The 18,259-nt window shown below is 45.8% G+C and overlaps 1 protein-coding gene across 3 annotated transcripts in view; it reads left to right on the plus strand.

Annotated features, from left to right (window-relative positions):
- Nucleotides 1-17,817, plus strand: part of jmjd1cb (jumonji domain containing 1Cb) — a 31,605-nt gene extending 13,788 nt beyond the window's left edge. Inside the window, exons 1-30 of one of the 3 annotated variants that reach the window (XM_049758151.2) lie at nucleotides 1,325-1,637; nucleotides 3,560-3,673; nucleotides 6,219-6,324; nucleotides 6,437-6,561; nucleotides 6,641-6,784; nucleotides 6,851-6,892; nucleotides 7,204-7,462; nucleotides 7,536-8,075; nucleotides 8,147-8,471; nucleotides 8,553-9,459; nucleotides 9,531-9,719; nucleotides 9,792-9,964; nucleotides 10,037-10,199; nucleotides 10,278-12,624; nucleotides 12,720-12,921; nucleotides 12,991-13,211; nucleotides 13,305-13,457; nucleotides 13,527-13,616; nucleotides 13,686-13,810; nucleotides 13,949-14,174; nucleotides 14,251-14,462; nucleotides 14,537-14,872; nucleotides 14,945-15,113; nucleotides 15,201-15,291; nucleotides 15,375-15,505; nucleotides 15,668-15,790; nucleotides 15,949-16,088; nucleotides 16,168-16,344; nucleotides 16,416-16,547; nucleotides 16,628-17,817. In XM_049758151.2, the coding sequence (XP_049614108.1) occupies nucleotides 6,318-6,324; nucleotides 6,437-6,561; nucleotides 6,641-6,784; nucleotides 6,851-6,892; nucleotides 7,204-7,462; nucleotides 7,536-8,075; nucleotides 8,147-8,471; nucleotides 8,553-9,459; nucleotides 9,531-9,719; nucleotides 9,792-9,964; nucleotides 10,037-10,199; nucleotides 10,278-12,624; nucleotides 12,720-12,921; nucleotides 12,991-13,211; nucleotides 13,305-13,457; nucleotides 13,527-13,616; nucleotides 13,686-13,810; nucleotides 13,949-14,174; nucleotides 14,251-14,462; nucleotides 14,537-14,872; nucleotides 14,945-15,113; nucleotides 15,201-15,291; nucleotides 15,375-15,505; nucleotides 15,668-15,790; nucleotides 15,949-16,088; nucleotides 16,168-16,344; nucleotides 16,416-16,547; nucleotides 16,628-16,720 (7,842 nt within the window). In that variant the 5' untranslated portion in view covers nucleotides 1,325-1,637; nucleotides 3,560-3,673; nucleotides 6,219-6,317 and the 3' untranslated portion in view covers nucleotides 16,721-17,817. Of the gene's footprint in view, nucleotides 1-1,324; nucleotides 1,638-3,559; nucleotides 3,674-6,218; nucleotides 6,325-6,436; nucleotides 6,562-6,640; nucleotides 6,785-6,850; nucleotides 6,893-7,203; nucleotides 7,463-7,535; nucleotides 8,076-8,146; nucleotides 8,472-8,552; nucleotides 9,460-9,530; nucleotides 9,720-9,791; nucleotides 9,965-10,036; nucleotides 10,200-10,277; nucleotides 12,625-12,719; nucleotides 12,922-12,990; nucleotides 13,212-13,304; nucleotides 13,458-13,526; nucleotides 13,617-13,685; nucleotides 13,811-13,948; nucleotides 14,175-14,250; nucleotides 14,463-14,536; nucleotides 14,873-14,944; nucleotides 15,114-15,200; nucleotides 15,292-15,374; nucleotides 15,506-15,667; nucleotides 15,791-15,948; nucleotides 16,089-16,167; nucleotides 16,345-16,415; nucleotides 16,548-16,627 lie in introns of those variants that run through there. The other 2 variants (XM_049758149.2, XM_049758150.2) reach the window with 2 other exon arrangements.
- Nucleotides 17,818-18,259: the final 442 nt, after the last annotated feature.

Genomic DNA, 18,259 nt, shown 5'->3' on the forward strand with positions numbered 1-18,259 from the left:
GAGAGAGAGAGAGAGATTTCATCTGTGATCCGCATATTACGTCATTTCTCCGCAAGCATTGCAAAGTGGGCTAGAGAAGCTCAGGCCAAACCCCCATCAATGACACGATGTGAATCTCAATGACCGTACATCATCCAAGAGCTCAGGAGAGTGTTGAAAATGAAGGCTAGGTTATGAGACTTTGATTGAGATGTGTTTCTGAAATGACAGAAAAAGAAGGAAGTCTTTGCTTTGGCTCCTCTTCACTTTCAACGGACCATGTTACCTAGCAACAGTGGCGGTGAACACTGCACACTGTAGTTTGATTTAATTCATATTATGAGAATGATTTTTTTTCTTTTGGTGGACCTTTCTATTACTAATTCACTACACATCTGTAGTAGACGTCCCTGGAGATAAAAATGCCTCGCCTCATTTCCCCCAAATATTTATACTTCCCCTCGCAACGCTCCTCTGTAGATATGAAGCGATCAAAAGATTAGCCCCTACACGCTACACTACCCTGCGTAAACACTGCGCTGTGAGCGAGTCTGTGACTTAGTGACATCGTCTCGTCTTCTGTGCGTGCGGGTCTCTTTGGGTATGCGTTTCGTTCACACCACAGACGGACTGAGTTGGCGTTTAGTACGTAACGTCATAAGTAACACAAGCATTCCACGCAAAAAATCAAAGGCTGATGTGTGTTTGAAAGTAACAACAAAATGCTGTGGGGAAAAAAAAATACTTCAAATTCAGAATGCGTTACACACTTGATATTTGCACATACCAAAAAAACTTTGCTGCAATGATCCATTTTATTGCCATGTTTTTGTTGGTCTCATTCTGATTGATGCATTCAAATCGCCTGGGTTTTTGCAGTTTCCCTCAAGTGTTGTTAAGTGGAACAACTGTACCAAAAATCTGCACAGATTTAGGGCTCGAATTTTGTGATTGGCACAAATCCGGCATGACACGTGGTAGTGATCATTTTAGAGGCACGCACATGTTCGGAAAAAATGGCGGTGTGCGCCGTTGTGGGCATGGACAAAAAATAAAATAAAACACTAGGTTAAAAAAAAAAAAACTGTTGGAAAGGATTGCTCACTTGTACTTCCGCTGGAACAGGAAGTCACACCCATCATTGTTTTGACAGCGGAGCCCTCAGGAATAAGATGGAGAAGTCCATGCGTAGAGAAAGTGGATGATGATACAAGTTTGAGGCAGTGGGACAAAGTGAAAGAGAGAGAGCGAGCGAGCGAGCGAGTCATAGAATGTGGTAAGAGAGGAAGTGAGTGTGTTGGCCAAGCCTCGCTTGGGTCCCTCCCTCCCTCTCCTCCCTCCCTCGGTCTCCCTCTCCTCTTTCTCTCATTCTCTCCCTCTCTCACTCCTTGCGTCAACAGCCGTTAAAATGTCGGCTCTATAGCTTGTCCTCCGCTTCTCTTTCTCTCCCTCTCGGCCATCTGTCTCTCTTTTTTTTTTAACCCAAAGAGGAAACCACTTTTTTTTTTTTTCTTTCTTTCTCTGCCTTCTATATAGTACCCTCATCTCCCAGTCTTGTATTTCTGCTTCTGCGGGGTGGAAAAGCTTTTTGGGGGTTTTCCAAGGTTCTTTCTTCACTGCCATTGCTTCTTGATGTTATTTGAAGACGGAGGGGAGAGGTAATCTGCCACTTTTTGTTCACTCTCTTCTTTTAAATCAATGGAATTTAAACCATGTCTCAGAATAAAGGATTAAAGTAAGCACTTTGCTATTTAGCAAAAAGCTCTCAACAGAGAATCAAAATGTGAATGTTTTTTTTCTAGCAGCTTGTTTTTGTTTAGTGTTTACATGCTGAAGCTGTATATAAATATTCTATGGAAGCGTGACTCCAATTTTATTCACAAACGGCCAGATACGAGCTAGTACGAGATGCGACTTACTGATATATTCATTTTTCAATTCATTTGTAAAATATTAATTGGTGCCGCATGCTTCTGGGACTTTTGAGCCTATTTGATATGTCTTGTATCTGTTCTTGCTTTATCAACCTGCTCCAAAATATGTTTTGTTTGTCTGTCCCGGTGTTCTAAGGTCAAAGCTATTGTTTTGAACGGCCATGCAATACTTTTGGAACCAAAATGACAGTTGCATTGGGGGATTTCATATAAGAACTCCAATTTCACGTTCCGGTTGTACACAAGTAGCTTACGAAAGAGAACGTGGGCGAGAGTAAAAAAAAAAAAAAAAAAAAATGAGGCTATATTGAAAGGCACTGTCTCATTTATTGGAATGCAACAGTGCATATTTTCATAAGTTTCACCTTTTTATCCATATAAAATCATACATATGATTAAATACTGCAGCTTATATATATATATACACTGCTTGGATTTTGTGTGTGAAGGATGACATGTACCTGGATTGGCTGTAATTGACGATCCATATTTTGAAATATCGGTGAAATCTTGTGGCAGAGATTGTTGATTTGTTGCAAATCTTTTCCTCACATCATATTATGTGCATGGCAGTATTGCAATATTTAACGTGATTTCTTCATTTGTCCGTGCTAGACAGAGCAGCTGTGTTTTGACAAGACCGGTCAGTTAGTATCGGAGCAATAAGCAGATTAGTGTACAGTACAACCTGTGCGTGGAAAGCAGCTGTTTAACTCTGACCCACATAGAGAATGCCCATTCATTCAGCCACAAGTCATCTCCAGGTTTTATTTTTTTTTACTGCTCTTATCATCCACGACGAAGGACAAATAGTTCTAACTTCATGACTGTCTACATCCTGAACATGAGCTATATTCATGTCATGCGTCTCACGGGTGTTTCCTGTTTGCTCGCAAATGACCTCAGATAAAGTACTCTTGTCGTATTGATGTGTTAAAAAGAAAGATTGCCTGAAGTATTTTTTTGAAACTTGAATTCAAAATGATCTTCAACCGCACCCGCCCTTACTTTAACCAGATCCTGTGTCGATAATGCACTTACAATAATGGAGAACTGAGGAAATGATGAATCATGTGTGGGTTGGTAAGTAGAGTGGAATCATCACTCAAAGGTTTCTTTCTCGGATTAAGACCGAAAAGTGAGTGAAAGCCCTTAAAAGTCAATATGAAACTAAGTATCAATTGGAAATATGGATTCATAAATAAATAGACTAACATATGAACCTTCTGGCCTACTAAATAAAGCTGCAGACACACAAGCAGTGTTTTGTTGAACGCACAACATGACACGGGCTCCCATGAGTGTATGACGGCGGCGGCGTCCCGGCGGTCATGTTTCCCCTCCTCTCGTCGCTCCGTGACAGACTGACCCTGTTATATAAGCATCAAATCATAGCAACAGGCCACAAAGTGAGTGTTCAGTCCTCGGATGCATCATGGCGCTCCTCCTAAGTGATTTCATGATACAGAAAATCAGCCACAATAATGGCCACCGTCTGATTTGGGTGCAAAGTTAAATCTGCACGTCAGAATGGACGTCTCCATTTGTGCTTGTTTATTTTTTTTTTCAAGATAAACTAACATTTGGTCATAAGTCTTATTGTTTGTTGACTAAATTCTTTGTGTTTGTTTTTTCCTCCTGTGCAGGCATTTAAGCCAGTGGTGGGGAAGAGCCTGTTGTCATCAGTAACAGCGGTGGAATTCTTACTGGACCGACATCTGGACTTCCTCTCTGACCATTCGGCCTACCAACCTTACCAGGTCAATATTAAATCACCCATCACACGCACCACAGAATTGTTTTCATAAGAAGCTCGCAAATAATAGCGAACAAGAGTACATGGATGCTTTTGTCGTCTTTTATTCCAAAGTTCCCACTTGTCATTGCGGCTTCTCGATGGACTTTGACTTTTTTAACTATGGGCTGGCTGCCCAGAGTCATTGAGCTGCAATATGCTTGGAATGCAAATGTGCACTGAGGCAATCAAATCTGGCACGCCCAGGATTTTTTTTTTTTTTCACTACACATACACGTTTACGCACCACTTAATGTACATTAGTATGACACTACTTTAGTTGCTATTTCTATATTTTGGCAAATACATTACTTCATTTTTAATAATATCTTTTAATACCAGTTTTTCCTCGTCTGATTTGAAAACGAGTTGTTTTGTAGCTTTGACCGTATCATCCATTTATTTGGGTTGACAGTCGTAATGGCCCCTCCGAAAGAAGCTATGATGGAAAAAAAAAAAAGTTTGACACCCCTGCAATAAAGCAAAGTGGGACTCTCTTGAGGCTCACACTTGCATCCCCTCTTAAGCAGCAGTCCAGGTTGACCCCTTCAACAGTGACTTCATTGTACAGTTTATGCCAAACAGATTGCAGCCCCCCCCCTCCCCTCCCCTCGCTCTCTCGTATTGCCTCGCTCTTCCTGACCAACTGGAAAAACAGAGAGGGGAGTGGCCATAGTTTCATTGCTGTCTGTGTGTGTGTGAGAGAGAGAGACGGAGCGTGAGTAAGAGAAGGACTGTTTTTTCAGCTCGGAAGAGTTCAAAGGTCTCCAGAATAAGCGGCTCTGTTTGTCGGCATGGGTGATTTAGCAAGAGGAGAGCGAGTGAGTGTGTGTGTGTGTGTGTGGCCGTGCGTGCGTGCGTGATTTGAAAGTGAACAAATGGGGGGGGGGGGGGGGGGGGGGAGCCTTGCTGCTGACTCAAGTTTAACCAAGCACACACACACACACACACACACACACATCAGAGCCCAAAGTAATGTATTTTTGCTCTGTCCTTAGCAGCTGTTTTCCATTTGGCCGTGCACCGAGAGCAACAATGTTAGCAATAAAAGTCAATGTCTAACATCTGAACAAATTTCAATATCATACGGCATCCGTTTTACTTCTCAGTAAAACCCTCCAGAAGATTTGTTTTGCATCGCGGTGTGTGTGTGCGTGTGTGTGCGGCTCAAAGATGAATTGATTAGCGTCCCGTTAATGCAGAAATGCAAGCTGTTCGTTTTCAGCTTGGATCGCGTCGCCGTTGTATTTAAACTGATTGCAACTTCTCGAAGAAATAATCAAACGTAGTCTCTTTTGGCTGTTCCGCTAACTTTTTACAACCCAATTGAATATTAATGACTGACACTTTCATTCCAAACAAATGATAGCATTGGGGCGTGCCAGTAACGAAAAGTTGACTTGTCCATATCGACTTTCCATGTTAACTAAGAATTATGACGTGTAGGTAATAATACAAGTTGGGAGACCAATTTGAACGATCGACTCCTTTTAGTCAGGTCTGACAATCGCCGTTTGAGTCTCGGCACGGCTCGGCTGAGCAAATCAATATGTCGCATCAGTACATGAGTAACACATTGACCTCAAAACATCCTTCTGCAAAACAAATAGATATCAAACATTAATTTGTGTCCTGTTCTGACAAAGTTCCCCTTTGTAAGCAGAATCTGGGACATAATAGTCTTCTGTTATGCTTGAGAACGATAACTGGCTCAGACAGTTCACTGCACAACAACAGTGTAAAAGTACACAAATGATATGTATAGGATAGCCATGTCCACAGGGCGACATTCCAATAAGCTATTTTTAGTGTGTATGCTTGGTTTTGATTTAGAGCAGAAAAAGTAGAAGACGCTGAAATGAAAGCCAGATTTTTTTCCTCGAGTTCTACAGCGTTGCGTTGTCATATGTATTGCACAAAACTGAAATGTTGTTTTACAACTATCACTTGGCTTGTCACATTTTGTACCTGCCCAATCAGAGACTTTGTTTTATTAATTCATATAAAATGGCATGGTTTACCCTTTTGCCCTCTGAATTTCACAACCGTGATTATATGCGTGTGTAGATACTGTAGCTACAGACAAGTAGGAAATTAATGAAGTTTGATTTTAGATCAATATTTGTTGCTCCCCGATGATTCAGCAGTCGTTTATAATCATGAAAGCCCTGCCAAAGTAACCGCAATGGAACGATTTGCGCATCGAAAAATCTCTGATGTGGTCAACGTGGTTTGTTTGGCTTCTTTTCACGACTGCGTCACTTTCTTTATTACACTCAGTGGCACCGTGAAATCTATTTAAGAGATGAGATGTTAGTGTTAAATGATAAACCTTTGTGTTTTTTTTAATTTTTGGTTGTGCAATTTTTTGGGGGGGGGGTGTCTGTTTTGAAACGATTCTCTTGAAGCGTGCATTCCAATTTTTTTTTTTTTTTTTAGTGTTACCTTTCAGGGTGAACCTCCCTCATACTCTCTCTCATACTGACAATTATATTTAATTTGTCTTTCAGGATGAGGTGGACAGTCAGAATCCAGTGTTAAGAGACAATCCCCAGCTCCATGAGGAATTGAAGGGTTGGCTCAAAGACCAGAAAGTGCAGGAAATTTTTATGCAAGGTAAGCCGGGGAGGAAATATGTGCTCTACTCATAAAATCTTTGTGCCTCACTTTTATGCCTGGATTCTTTTCTTTCATTTTTTTGCTCAAATGATTCAATTGGATTTTTCAGGTCCCTATTCATTGAATGGCTACCGTGTGCGCGTATACAGACAAGACTCGGCCACCCAGTGGTTCACAGGCATCATTACACATCACGATCTTTTTAGCCGAAACATGGTCGTTATGAACGATCAGGTACGCTCTCATCCATCATCTCAAATTGCAACGTGGGTATTGAGCAGTCATTCAGGTCTACATTCTTTTTTTTTTTTAGGTGCTGGAGCCTCAGAATGTGGATCCATCCATGATCCAGATGACCTTTCTGGATGATGTGGTTCATTCCTTACTGAAAGGAGAAAACATCGGCATTACCTCCAGACGAAGGTCGCGATCCAGTCAGAACAACAATTCTGCACATGTGAGTACACCCACCCACATCCAAAGCTATTGAGGATTCCTTATTATTATTTTTTTTACGTTAAAGATGACGGGAGGGAGACCCGGCGGGACCACTGCCAACACTCAGGTACCCCGTCGCCCCTTTGTTGCCTTCCTCTTTTAATATGTAAATCAAGGTTTATTGTTCCAATTGGTTTTTGTAACGCTTGGTGTCAACGTTTTGGCATGTTTGTTAATTAATGACTTTACCAGGACATTTTATCCTGCTCTCTAAATCTTTTGGCAGTCCAATCGGTTCAGTAATGATTGCAGGCAATGAGTGACATCATGACAAAAATGACTAACAGAACCATTTTGGCAAGATGAGAGGAAGCGTTACTTTAGTGGTTCTGTCTGGACCTTAGTCTCGCTAATGCAGATTATCCGCCGCTCTTCCAGAGTCATTATACGCGAGCCCAAGCAAACAGCCCCCGTCCAATCATGACTTCATCGGGCCCCAACCCAAAGGCTTCTCAAGGGACGCTGGCCTCCCAACAACAGAGTCAATCATTGCAAAGCCAGCAAACGTCCAGCCAATCGCACCATTCTCCCGGCGGCAACGCACGGGAACAGCGCAACTCTCGCTCATCCCGGAGGAAAGGATCGGATAGCAGCGTCGCCGACGACGACAGAGACAGGAGAGACGTTGGAGGCAAAGGTGAGCTTCTTGCACGCAAGAACAAATAAAAAAAGAAATGCAGAAACGTCATTTATTTTCTTTCATTCTACAGACTCTAAGTCGAAGGCCAAGCAGGCAATAAACAAACGCAGGAAGGGCGAGGATGACGAGAAGAAGGCAGGTCTGAAGAGACTGAAGACCGACACCACGACGTCTGACTTCTCGGAGAGCAGCGACTCTGAAAACCCGCACAAGAGGACGGTCCATTCGTCGTGCTCCTCTTCGTCGTCCTCCTCGTCGTCCTCGTCCTCCTCGTCCTCTTCCTCCTCCTCCGAGCCCAACTCTGAGAACGAATTAAAGACTCGCAGCAGTGATGTGAAATCCAAAATGGAGGATGAGGAGAAGACACTCATTCAGGCTGTCAAAATGAACGATTCTTCATCTCCCATGGGTCGCCTGTCCCCGTGGAGCGAGCTTCAATCGACAGAGGACGCCAAGACGGCCGCTAAGGAAACAAGCAAAATGATCACAAAAGAGGAGGAAGAATTGGTGGCGGTGACGCAGATCACCCAATCTCCACGGCAACAGATGCCTCTTATGTCTGACACTCTCCAGGCGACCATCCTCGAGAGTAGCAAGAACACTGTGAAAGGTGACTTGCTCTCATTCATACCAGCTCTCGATTGTCTGATGGTTCTAACAGTTGTGTCTTTTATTTTGAAGTCTCACCTCGATGTCAGACACCTTCCCTGTCCCACCTCCACGGCAGCGGCGTGATCGACATCACAGACGACGCGCAGGCCACCGTGCATCAAGAGAGTTCCGAGGCCGTGTCAGCTCTGCTGGCTTCCCAGAAGGCCGAGTCCACGGCCCTCTCGCCTTACCTCACCTTGCATCCGTCCCCCGTTTCCTCGCCTCCTGTCCCTCCATCACCTTCACCCTCGGAAGGTGGTCGACGGGCAGAAATCGAGCCTGTGGTGCAGCAGGCTCTAATAGCAAGCCGCAGCTTAAATAACAAGATCGAGTTTTCTTCTTCGGAGGTTATCAGGTAAGAACAGAGTCCTCCTTCAAGTTCTAATTGGTGTAGTTTGTGGTTTAGCTTTCGTTGACATGTTGTTGTTTTTTTCAGACCTGTGACATCATTGGCCGATCCTCTGATGCTGATAGACAAGGAGAAAGCCGTCATTCCCCATCCTTTTCTTCATCAACCTCATCAACCGCAACAACACTACACGTCCGGCATGAAGAGTCCGTCTTTATCCGAGGAGCAAAGCAAGCACCCTGACAAGATGAACGCCACAGTCCTCTCCACTGACTTTACAACCAAAATGAACCCCAACCCAACCTCCCTCGACTCCATCAAACAAAAAAGCCAGCACCCCAACAACTCCCTGAGCCATCCATACCCTAGCACAAGTCCAGCGGAGCATATCAAGTCCAAGCCCCACTTAGCCCTGGTGGATATGTCCAAACCTAAACCCAATACCTCTCCAGAGGTGTCTAAACATAAAATGCCAAGATACTGTGATAGCTCCTCCCCTCCGTCAGGTCGTTTGTCCGCTAAAGTAGAAACAACTGAGCCTCCTCGATGTGGTTTTAAGCCAATAGCATCTCACTCAGAGTCAGGTGGGGGCAGCAGCAGCACCACCACCACCACCACCACCACCAAGAGCCCTCTAATAATCGATAAGAACGAGACATTCACTGTTTACAGGGACCCAGCTCTGATCTGCTCAGACAGTGAAAACTCCTCTAACCATGTGGCGGCATATCTCCATCCTCACCTACACGGCCTCCACTCGCCAGCTCCCCGCTCCCCTTGCCTGACCCCTTCATCCCACCCACATGCTGCCTCTCACCTCCTCGCTCCTCCTCACACATCAGGCCTACCTCACCCACACCTTCTACCCCCTGGGGTTCTCTCAGCCATGCCTCCTCCTCACACAGCGACTCTCTTGGGGGGGCACCCTCAGCTGGACTCCCCTGGAGGTCTAGGTCACCTTGCCCTACCTCACCAGCAGCAGCAGTTCCTACAGGTCTGCCTCATATCTAGGATGTTGTGTTTTTTTCCTCTCGCTTCACATCAACCCACTTTGCGTGTTTTCAGGGTCAGGGAGCCCCTTCAGCTCTGCTCAGCCAGCCTCATGGTGGAGCTTCGAGTTTGGGCATCTACCCCATCATTTGGCAGTATCCCAATGGAACGCCGAGTTCCTACCCACAAGGGCTCAACCTACCTCCCTCAACGAAATGGGTTCACCCTGAAAATCCAGTTAATTCTGAGGTGTCTCTCCGAAAGGTATTTTTTTTTTCTTGAACCTAATTGTTGTTTTTAAATGTCCATTCTGATTCTTTACTTTGAAATGTCCAGAACGCAGCCAGCCCATGGTTGCACCAAGCTGTCGGTAGCGCAAGTGACAGTTTGGGTTTGCTGAGTCACGTTCCCGTACGACCCGCCAGCGCTGACCCCCACCGCCCCTCTGTTAAAATCAACACACACGCCAGCCCACCGCTGTCAAAGATCAGCGTGGACGTTCGGAAAGAGTGAGTCGCTTTCATCGGAACTGTGCTGTGATTTAATCGAGGGCTTTTACCCAAAAAAAATTATTTTGGCAGAGATGCGGATAAGAGAGGCTTTATGGATCCAATAAGAACATTAACGTTAGCCCAGCTGAAACAAGAACCAACGGAAAATCACAGGAGCGTGAGCGGGAAAGATGCCCAGCTTCACCGCCTCTACTTGGACCCTCACAGCAAAGCACGCCTGGCTCATACACAGGTATAGTACTCTCAAATACAAAGAAAATTTTGAGTAAATTAAAAAGTAAATTAACATATTCCATGTTTTCCTTCCAAGGATGCTGTTCAGGCAGTGGACCGCGCCAGTAAGTACAAAGAAGAGAATCGGCGAATTCTCAAGGAGAGCATCGAAGTGGCCCCGTTCACCGCCAAAATCCAACGCTCCAGCGAACCCGCCCTCGACAGGGATCGAGAGAGAAGCCGAGATTCCCCCTTTCCCGTCCGGATTCCGGCTCTGGCGTCCCTCAGCCCCAAAGCGACCCATCCCCATATTATCCAGACGGAAAAGAGCAACTATTTTACCACTTTGTCCAACAGTGTTATCAATGACCCCCCTCGACTCTACCCTTCCAAAGAGCTCAGCTCTTACTACAAGAAGGTGACGGTTGGTGCTCAAGGTGTCGTGACCAGTGTAGGAGGAGCCGCCGTTTCGAGTCAGAGCACCCTGTCCCTCGGCAACTACAACGCCAAAGTGTCCATATCTCGGCCGCCTCCTCTAATTAAGCACCACCCGGAGGGCGGCGAGGGTCTCGCGGGGAAAATTACCGAGCAGCTCAGCCAGCAGGCTACACTGGTCCAACATCAGCACCACGCAGAAAGGATGGAGCGCTGCAGCCCTGCTATTTCTCCTTCCTCGTCGACATCTTCGCTGTCCAACCACCACCCTCATCATCACCACCACCATCACCAGCAGCAGCAGCAGCACCCTCAGCAGCAGCAACACAACCTCAGGGCAATGCCATCTCTTCACCGAGCCCCCGTCTTCCATCCACCCACTCAGCACGCGCTTGAACGGAAAGAGGCCGCAGAGCGAGAAAAAGAACGGGAGAAGGAACGGGAGAGAGCCGCATACGGTGGACGTCTATCTCCGCCGACTCTCACACCCATCCAACCGGTGACCTTAGCGGCAGCTGGTAGTAAAACATCAGTCGAGCAGCAAAAGCCTCCCACGCTACTGCCGGAACTCAGGGATGTAAAAGGTCACGGAAATACTGCCGTCGTTGCCTCAGCTGTCACTGTGGAGAACATGACGGGAGGATGGAGAGCCGGTCAAGACCGAAGAGCGCTCTTCTATGGAGAGAAAGGAGCGCCGCGAGATAAGCCCCAATCTGCAATGGCGTCCGTCATCGTGCGTCCGCCGACGTCCGTGAAGTTTGACAATCCTGCAAACAAATCTGGTGCTATGGCCCCGAAGGAATTATCTCTGGGGACTTTCTGCTCAGCTAAGATTCAGGAGGACAGTCTAAAAGCGGGTGAGGCTTTACGAGACTATGGAGTAAATCGAGTTATTCAACCCAACTCCAACCTGGATGACATGTACATCCAATATCAAAAGAACTCACTTCGTGGCTTGCAGGGGGTTGTGGAAGCCTGCACCACAAACTCGGTTCATAGGACTGTTGTTTCTCCATCGATACAGAATCGAAGCGACGCCACAACTCTCGAGCTGGGTTACTCCGTCTTATCTCACCACGGGCCAGGAGAGCAGCAAGCGGGGGTCGGATCGCGTACCTCGTCTCCAGGAGGATCTTTGCCTCAGTCTGGCCCGCCACAAGCCAGCCCTAATCTCACCTCGAGACCGAGCCCTTGTTCTGGCACGGGTCAGGCTTACTCTCCCTCTTTTGTTCACCTCAAGAAGCACAAAGCTGCACTGGCGGCAGCAGCTCAATCGAAAAGCAACCTCTGCACCGCTTCCACGACTGGATCTGCAATGGTGGAGCATCCCATTGAGAAAAGTCAAAACGCCACTCCTCCACCTGCCTCCAGCCAAACGTCATCTTCAGCAGATAGCAGTTGCAGCAGCTCAACCAGCGGCAGAACAACGCCGGGGAAATCGAGTCCCTTGCACAATGGCCAGTCTTCTGGTCCTGCTCCAACGAGTAGCGGCCAGGCTAGTAATTATCACAAACTCAAGAAAGCCTGGTTAACGCGGCACTCCGAGGAGGATAGGAACACCACGGCGACCGGAAGCTCCGCTGGTTCCAAACAGGAGAAATCGCCCAGCATCAGCAACGCCGCAACAATGACAGAAATGATCAAACCGTGTACTGTCAATCTCAGCGCCTCCACGTCCAGCGAGGTGGAACTGAGCAAGGACTCCGCCAGCAAAGGAGAACGAGAGAAGCTCTCGGAGGAGAAGACGGGCGGTGGCGAGGAAAGGAAAGCAAGGCGAGGAAGCAAACGGACCTACGAGTCTGCTTCGGAGAGCGGGGGAGATGACTCGGATGCTAGCGAGAGCAAGATGGAGGGCAGAGCCAAGCGGCAGCCCAAACCAACCTACAAGAAGAAGCAGAACGATATGGCCAAGAGAAAAGGAGACAATGACAAGGACGAGGAGGACGTGAAACCCAATGGCATCTTTCGATCTGCCAAAGAGAAGACCAAACTCAAACTGGCCAGTAGCAGTAAGTCCAACGATCGTCCTCGCCTATTGTTTGTTACGTCATGAAAAAAAATAGGAGCTTCTTCTTGATGATTTGATTGCCGATATTCTTTCCAGATGGGATCCCACGTTCCGTCCTGAAAGACTGGCGCAAAGTGAAGAAGCTAAAGCAGACGGGCGAGTCTTTCCTTCAGGACGATTCTTGTTCCGAAATCGGGCCCAATCTGCAAAAGTGTCGCGAGTGTCGGGTCATCCGCAGCAAGAAAGGGGAGGAGCCGGCGCATTCTCCTGTCTTTTGCCGTTTCTACTATTTCAGACGGTAAAGAGCGTTTAAAAAAAATTTAAAACAAATATTTCAACCATTCACACTTTGTCTTTTCCATTTCAGGCTTTCCTTCAGTAAAAATGGAGTCATCCGAATGGACGGTTTCTCCACCCCAGACCAGTTTGACGAGGAGGCTCTCGCTTTGTGGATCCCTGGAGACATGGACGAGAGTCACCTGGACCAAACCACAGCCAAGTACATCCTCAGCTTTATCGGAGACATGTTCTGTCAGATGGTCCTGATGGAGAATGCAGCCGCTTCCTGGGTCAAAAAGGATGGTGTGTGTGCGTGCTAGTCCCACGTTAAGTGCCACATCCGTGCAGATAGTGGGTGAAGGTCTTGTCGAACTCCACTTTTTTTTTTCGTGTGCGTTTCAGCCAAGCTTGTGTGGAAGCGCGCCGTTAAGGGAGTGCGGGAGATGTGCGACGCCTGCGAGGCGACGCTCTTCAACATCCACTGGGTCTGTCAAAAATGCGGCTTTGTGGTCTGCCTGGACTGCTACAAGGCCAAAGAAAAAAGGAGCTCCAAAGGTCAGTTGTCTACCGGAGATGGTTGGAGATGTTTAGGGAAAACTAAAAAGCCGAACTTTGTGTTGTCAGATAAAGAACTATACGGCTGGCTGAAGTGTGTGAAAGGCCAGCCTCATGATCACAAACACCTCATGCCAACACAGATCATACCTGGCACAGGTAAAGAACCTCATTGTCAGCCAGATCTTCTCATCTTCTCATCTGAGTTACCTCTCCGTTCTTTTTCAGTGCTGACTGAATTAGTCAGCTCCATGCATTCGATGAGAGACAAACACAACATCAAAGTGCGCTGCGCATGCGCCAGCAAACCGAATCTTCTCAACAAACTACCAAGCACCAATGGAGTTTCACAGGTACACTATCTTTTAATACCCACAACAGATGGCCGTCCATCCCATTTCAGCGAATCACAGCAACGGCGGCCATGACATACTAAAAAGGCACTTTTTCCATTTTTATGAAGTCGTAATTGAACTTGACTCTGCCGCCAGGTACTGCAGAACGTCCTGAACCACAGCAACAAATTGTCCCTGGTGAAGGCAGAGCCACGCTGTCAACAGAACTCCGACCAAGGAGGAGCTAAAGTCGAGTCCAACGGCGGAGGAGGAAGAAGCCCGGGCAGCGATGAAGGAAGCGCCGTGACGCCGCCAGAGTCCCAGTCCCCTCTGCATTTCCTCGCCGACCTGGCGGAGCAGAAATCCAGAGAGGAAAAGAAAGGCGAGTCGAATCGTTGTTCGGTTCTTGACTTCCGAACGGTGGATTCGAATCGATCGATTCGTTTTTTCCCAAACAGAAAACAAAGATTCCATGCTACTGGGGAAATCTGTGAAAGAAGGGGACAGCCTGGAGGTTCTGCAGCAATGTAAAACCACATCCCTGATTGGCAACAGTACAGAGCAAGGCTCCACGCTCAGAGATCTGCTCACCACCACTGCAGGAAAACTCAAGCTGGGCTCCACCGATGCCGGAATCGCCTTTGCGCCAGTCTTCTCGTCTGCTTCGCAGGTTGAGCATCGTTTGGTAGAACTGCTGCTTATTTCATCCGCAACGATTTCATCTGATCTCATTTTCTTTTCAAGACTGGAAAAGGTGGCCGAAGCATGCCGAATATCCTCGACGACATCATCGCCTCGGTCGTGGAGAACAAAATCCCCGCCAGTCGCCAGACTATCACCACCAAGCTTTCAATCAAGCAAGAGCCCGTCATCAACGTCAACAACAGCAACCCTGCGCCTGCTGTGCCAGAAGACAAGAAGAAGTCCATGCCGGTCACGACAGTCATTGCAGAGGATTCGTCCAATCTGTATCCAGATATTCCTCACTGCTGGCTAAATCACGGACGACTACTTTGGCTGAAGGATCACCGGAACCAGAATAACTGGAAGCTCTTTCGGGAATGCTGGAAACAGGGACAGGTACGAGTCCATTTGTAGTACCACAGTATGAGATTTCTTTTTTCTTCATGTCGTTTTGATGTTTTTGTCTAGCCCGTATTGGTTTCTGGGATCCATAAGCGTCTGAACGCCACCTTGTGGAAAGCTGACTCTTTCAATCAAGAGTTTGCAGACCATCAGGGGGATCTTCTCAATTGTAAAGACCAAGTGGTCTCCAACTCAGGGATCAAAGAGTTCTGGGATGGATTTGAGGACATCACCAGTGAGTTCAAGCGCTGACGTTTGATTGGGTGTTGAGGGGGAAATAGAACTATGAAGGAGTCTAACAAAGATCTTCTAACCCGTTAAGAACGACTCAAGTCCAAGGATGGGGAACCTGTGGTTTACAGACTGAAGGACTGGCCTTCTGGAGAGGAGTTCATGGCTCTCATGCCTTCAAGGTCTTTACAGGCACTTTCAATACTTGTGTTCAGCTACGGAAAAGCTGGAATAAAAACAATCCCAATTTATATCCCTCCCCCAGGTATGATGACCTAATGAAGAACCTGCCGCTGCCTGAGTATTCGGATCCAGAAGGAAGCCTAAACTTAGCATCTCATCTGCCATCTTTCTTCGTCAGGCCAGATTTGGGACCAAGACTCTGCTGTGCCTATGGTGAACAATGACAAATCAAATCAATACCCAAATGAAATGTTGAGCTACTCCCACACACTACTCACAAAGGTTGACCCTAATTTGACCTTTAGGATGCAAATGCCCAACTGCCAATCTATTTGTAGGTCTTCTTCTACTCTTAAATAATTGATCATTCCCTAGGTGTAGCTGCATCTCAGGACCAGGACTTTGGGACTGCCAACCTTCATGTGGAAGTCTCAGACGTGGTCTCTATTCTAGTCTACGTCGGAGTGGCCAAAGGCAATGGAGTCTTGTCCAAAACTGGTAAAATGTCCAAAACAACCATCATGCAATTACGACAAACGCTGAGATGAATTTTTTTCATTAAGAAGGAAATATGTACTCGTAGGAATGTTACACTTTCTTGAGAAAAAAAAATGGATCTCATCCAAACAGATAAATATTGTTTTGTGTGGTTGTAGGCGTGCTAAAGCGCCTGGAAGAGGACAATCTGGATGAGGGCGTTCGGAAAAGGCTGAAGGACTCCAGTGAAACACCGGGGGCGCTATGGCACATCTACCTCAACAAAGATATGGACAAAGTCCGGGAGTTCTTGTACAAGGTAAACCACCGTGAACAGCTTGAAATGAGGACGATAACTCATCATGCGGCTATTGTTTCATTATTATTTATTTTGTTAGCTTTGTAAGGAGCAGGGATTGGATGTATCAGTGGACCAGGATCCAATCAGAGAGCAAGGCTGGTACTTGAGCAAGAAACAGCGGCAGCAGCTTTTGGATGAGCACGGGGTGCAGGGTTGGACCGTCGTTCAATTCCTGGGAGACTCGGTTCTAATACCAGCTGGCTCCATGCATCAGGTACAACCAACCACCCACCCACAGAAGAAAGTCAACACAACATACCTGACACTTCCAACCTTGTCTTTCAGGTTCAGAACCTTCACAGCTGTGTTCAGGTCATCAATGACTTTGTGTCTCCTGAGCATGTGGCCAATTCTTTCCATCTGACCCAGCAGCTCAGACCCAACAATGAAGAAGTTAACTATGAAGACAAACTGCAGGTGATTGTGTCAATCTCTCATTTAGTTTGTTGATGGGACGTGCTCTTAGACGACAATCATTTACTCCTCCTTCCTCACAGGTGAAGAACATCCTGTACCACTGTGTCAAAGAGGCTGTGGGCTCCTTAAAACGGAGCGTTTCCGAGGAGGAGGAGGAAGAAGAGAACTCATAACGGCCCCTCTCCGAGACCCGATTGCAGGAGTCGAGCTGCTTATGGAGACTCCCTGGTCGGCCAAGAGGTAAACTCAAAAAGAGGTGGGCCTACTGGACAGATTGGGGTTCAACCATCCACTGAAGACTGAAGGAAAAAAAAAATGTTGGGAGCCACGTTAGAAGACTTAGCTTCTCGAGTGGGACTGTCATGTGAGCCCAAGTGCTGCTTTGGGCGGCAGGAGCGACTGAAGGTGCTGGCTTCTGCCCTGTTCTGTTCAACTGCAGCAAGAGCCCATACGGTAAAGTGATTCATTTCTTTTGCTGATTACAAAAGCATCACCAGCAGCAAGCCACTTCAGGGCTGTCGTGACTGACGGTCAGCGGTGGAAGGGGAATTTACGAGAGAAAAAAAAAAAAACGGTAGGGGGAACGCAAAGCAAAAATCATCAGCTGTATGATTGGCGTCAGCAAGCCCCCTCGTTCGTTCCTTTTTTTGTTCTGTCACTTTGTGTTTCTCTGTGAAGATGTATTTATTTGATAAGCTTTGTGTAAATGTGTATGTGTGGTAATGAGACAAAAAAAGCATTCATGTAAATGTGACTTGTACAGTTGTTTGATTCTTCCCACTTTTGTTTTGCTCTACGTGCTTTTCAGTTATACGGTTCTACTGTGATGGAGGACACGTACATGCACCAGCTAATGCCTGTAACTTTGGAAAATGCGATGTCCTCATGCCATAAATACATTTTTGAAGATGAACTGCCAAACTTGTTGTAAAGACTGTTGTATTATGTATAGAAAAAAAAATTGCTCATACAGTTTTGAATTTTATGAAAAAAGTATTCCCTGTAAAACAGACATTTACAAAAAAAGATGTAATTTATTTAAGAAAATAATTCATTTTCATTTTGTTGAGATTTACTATGTTTAACTTCTGAAGTTAAAAGAAAAAACTAACTATAAAATGTAAATATATACATATATACATTGACTGAGGTATTTTTATAAAACATGTCTTGCTTCAATTTAAAATTTTCAAGTGTGTTACAATGCTTTGTAAAATGAAGTCCAAATGGGGTTTTACATTTTCCATTAAAATGGATTTATCAAGCAAAATATCTAGTCTTTGTACTTCTTTAGGGGTAAATATAATATAATAATATAAATATAAATAAATATATATATATATATATATTTATTTATTTATATTTATATTTATATATAAATTCAGCTACAATATGATTATTAGAACTTATGTATTACATTGAAGAAAGAGCAATGATAAAATGGAAATGGACATGTTCGTTTTAAACTGGGTTACACACAAGTGAATGGGGGCACTGCCATCTCGCGGTAGCTTGGCGTCATTACATGAACCGTTTCATAAACTAGAGTCAAAAGCTGTATGTTTAATATCGTACGACGTACGTATTTATTTAATTGTGCTTATGAGATGATCTTTTAAACTAAACAAATGTATTTTACTATACACTCTACTCTTATGTTTAAGTTCTAATAACCATATTGTAACTGAAGTGGAAATATATTTTCATTAAAG

The sequence above is a fragment of the Syngnathus scovelli genome, chromosome 21 (assembly GCF_024217435.2).
Source record: "Syngnathus scovelli strain Florida chromosome 21, RoL_Ssco_1.2, whole genome shotgun sequence".
NCBI classification, from domain to species: Eukaryota; Metazoa; Chordata; class Actinopteri; order Syngnathiformes; family Syngnathidae; genus Syngnathus; species Syngnathus scovelli.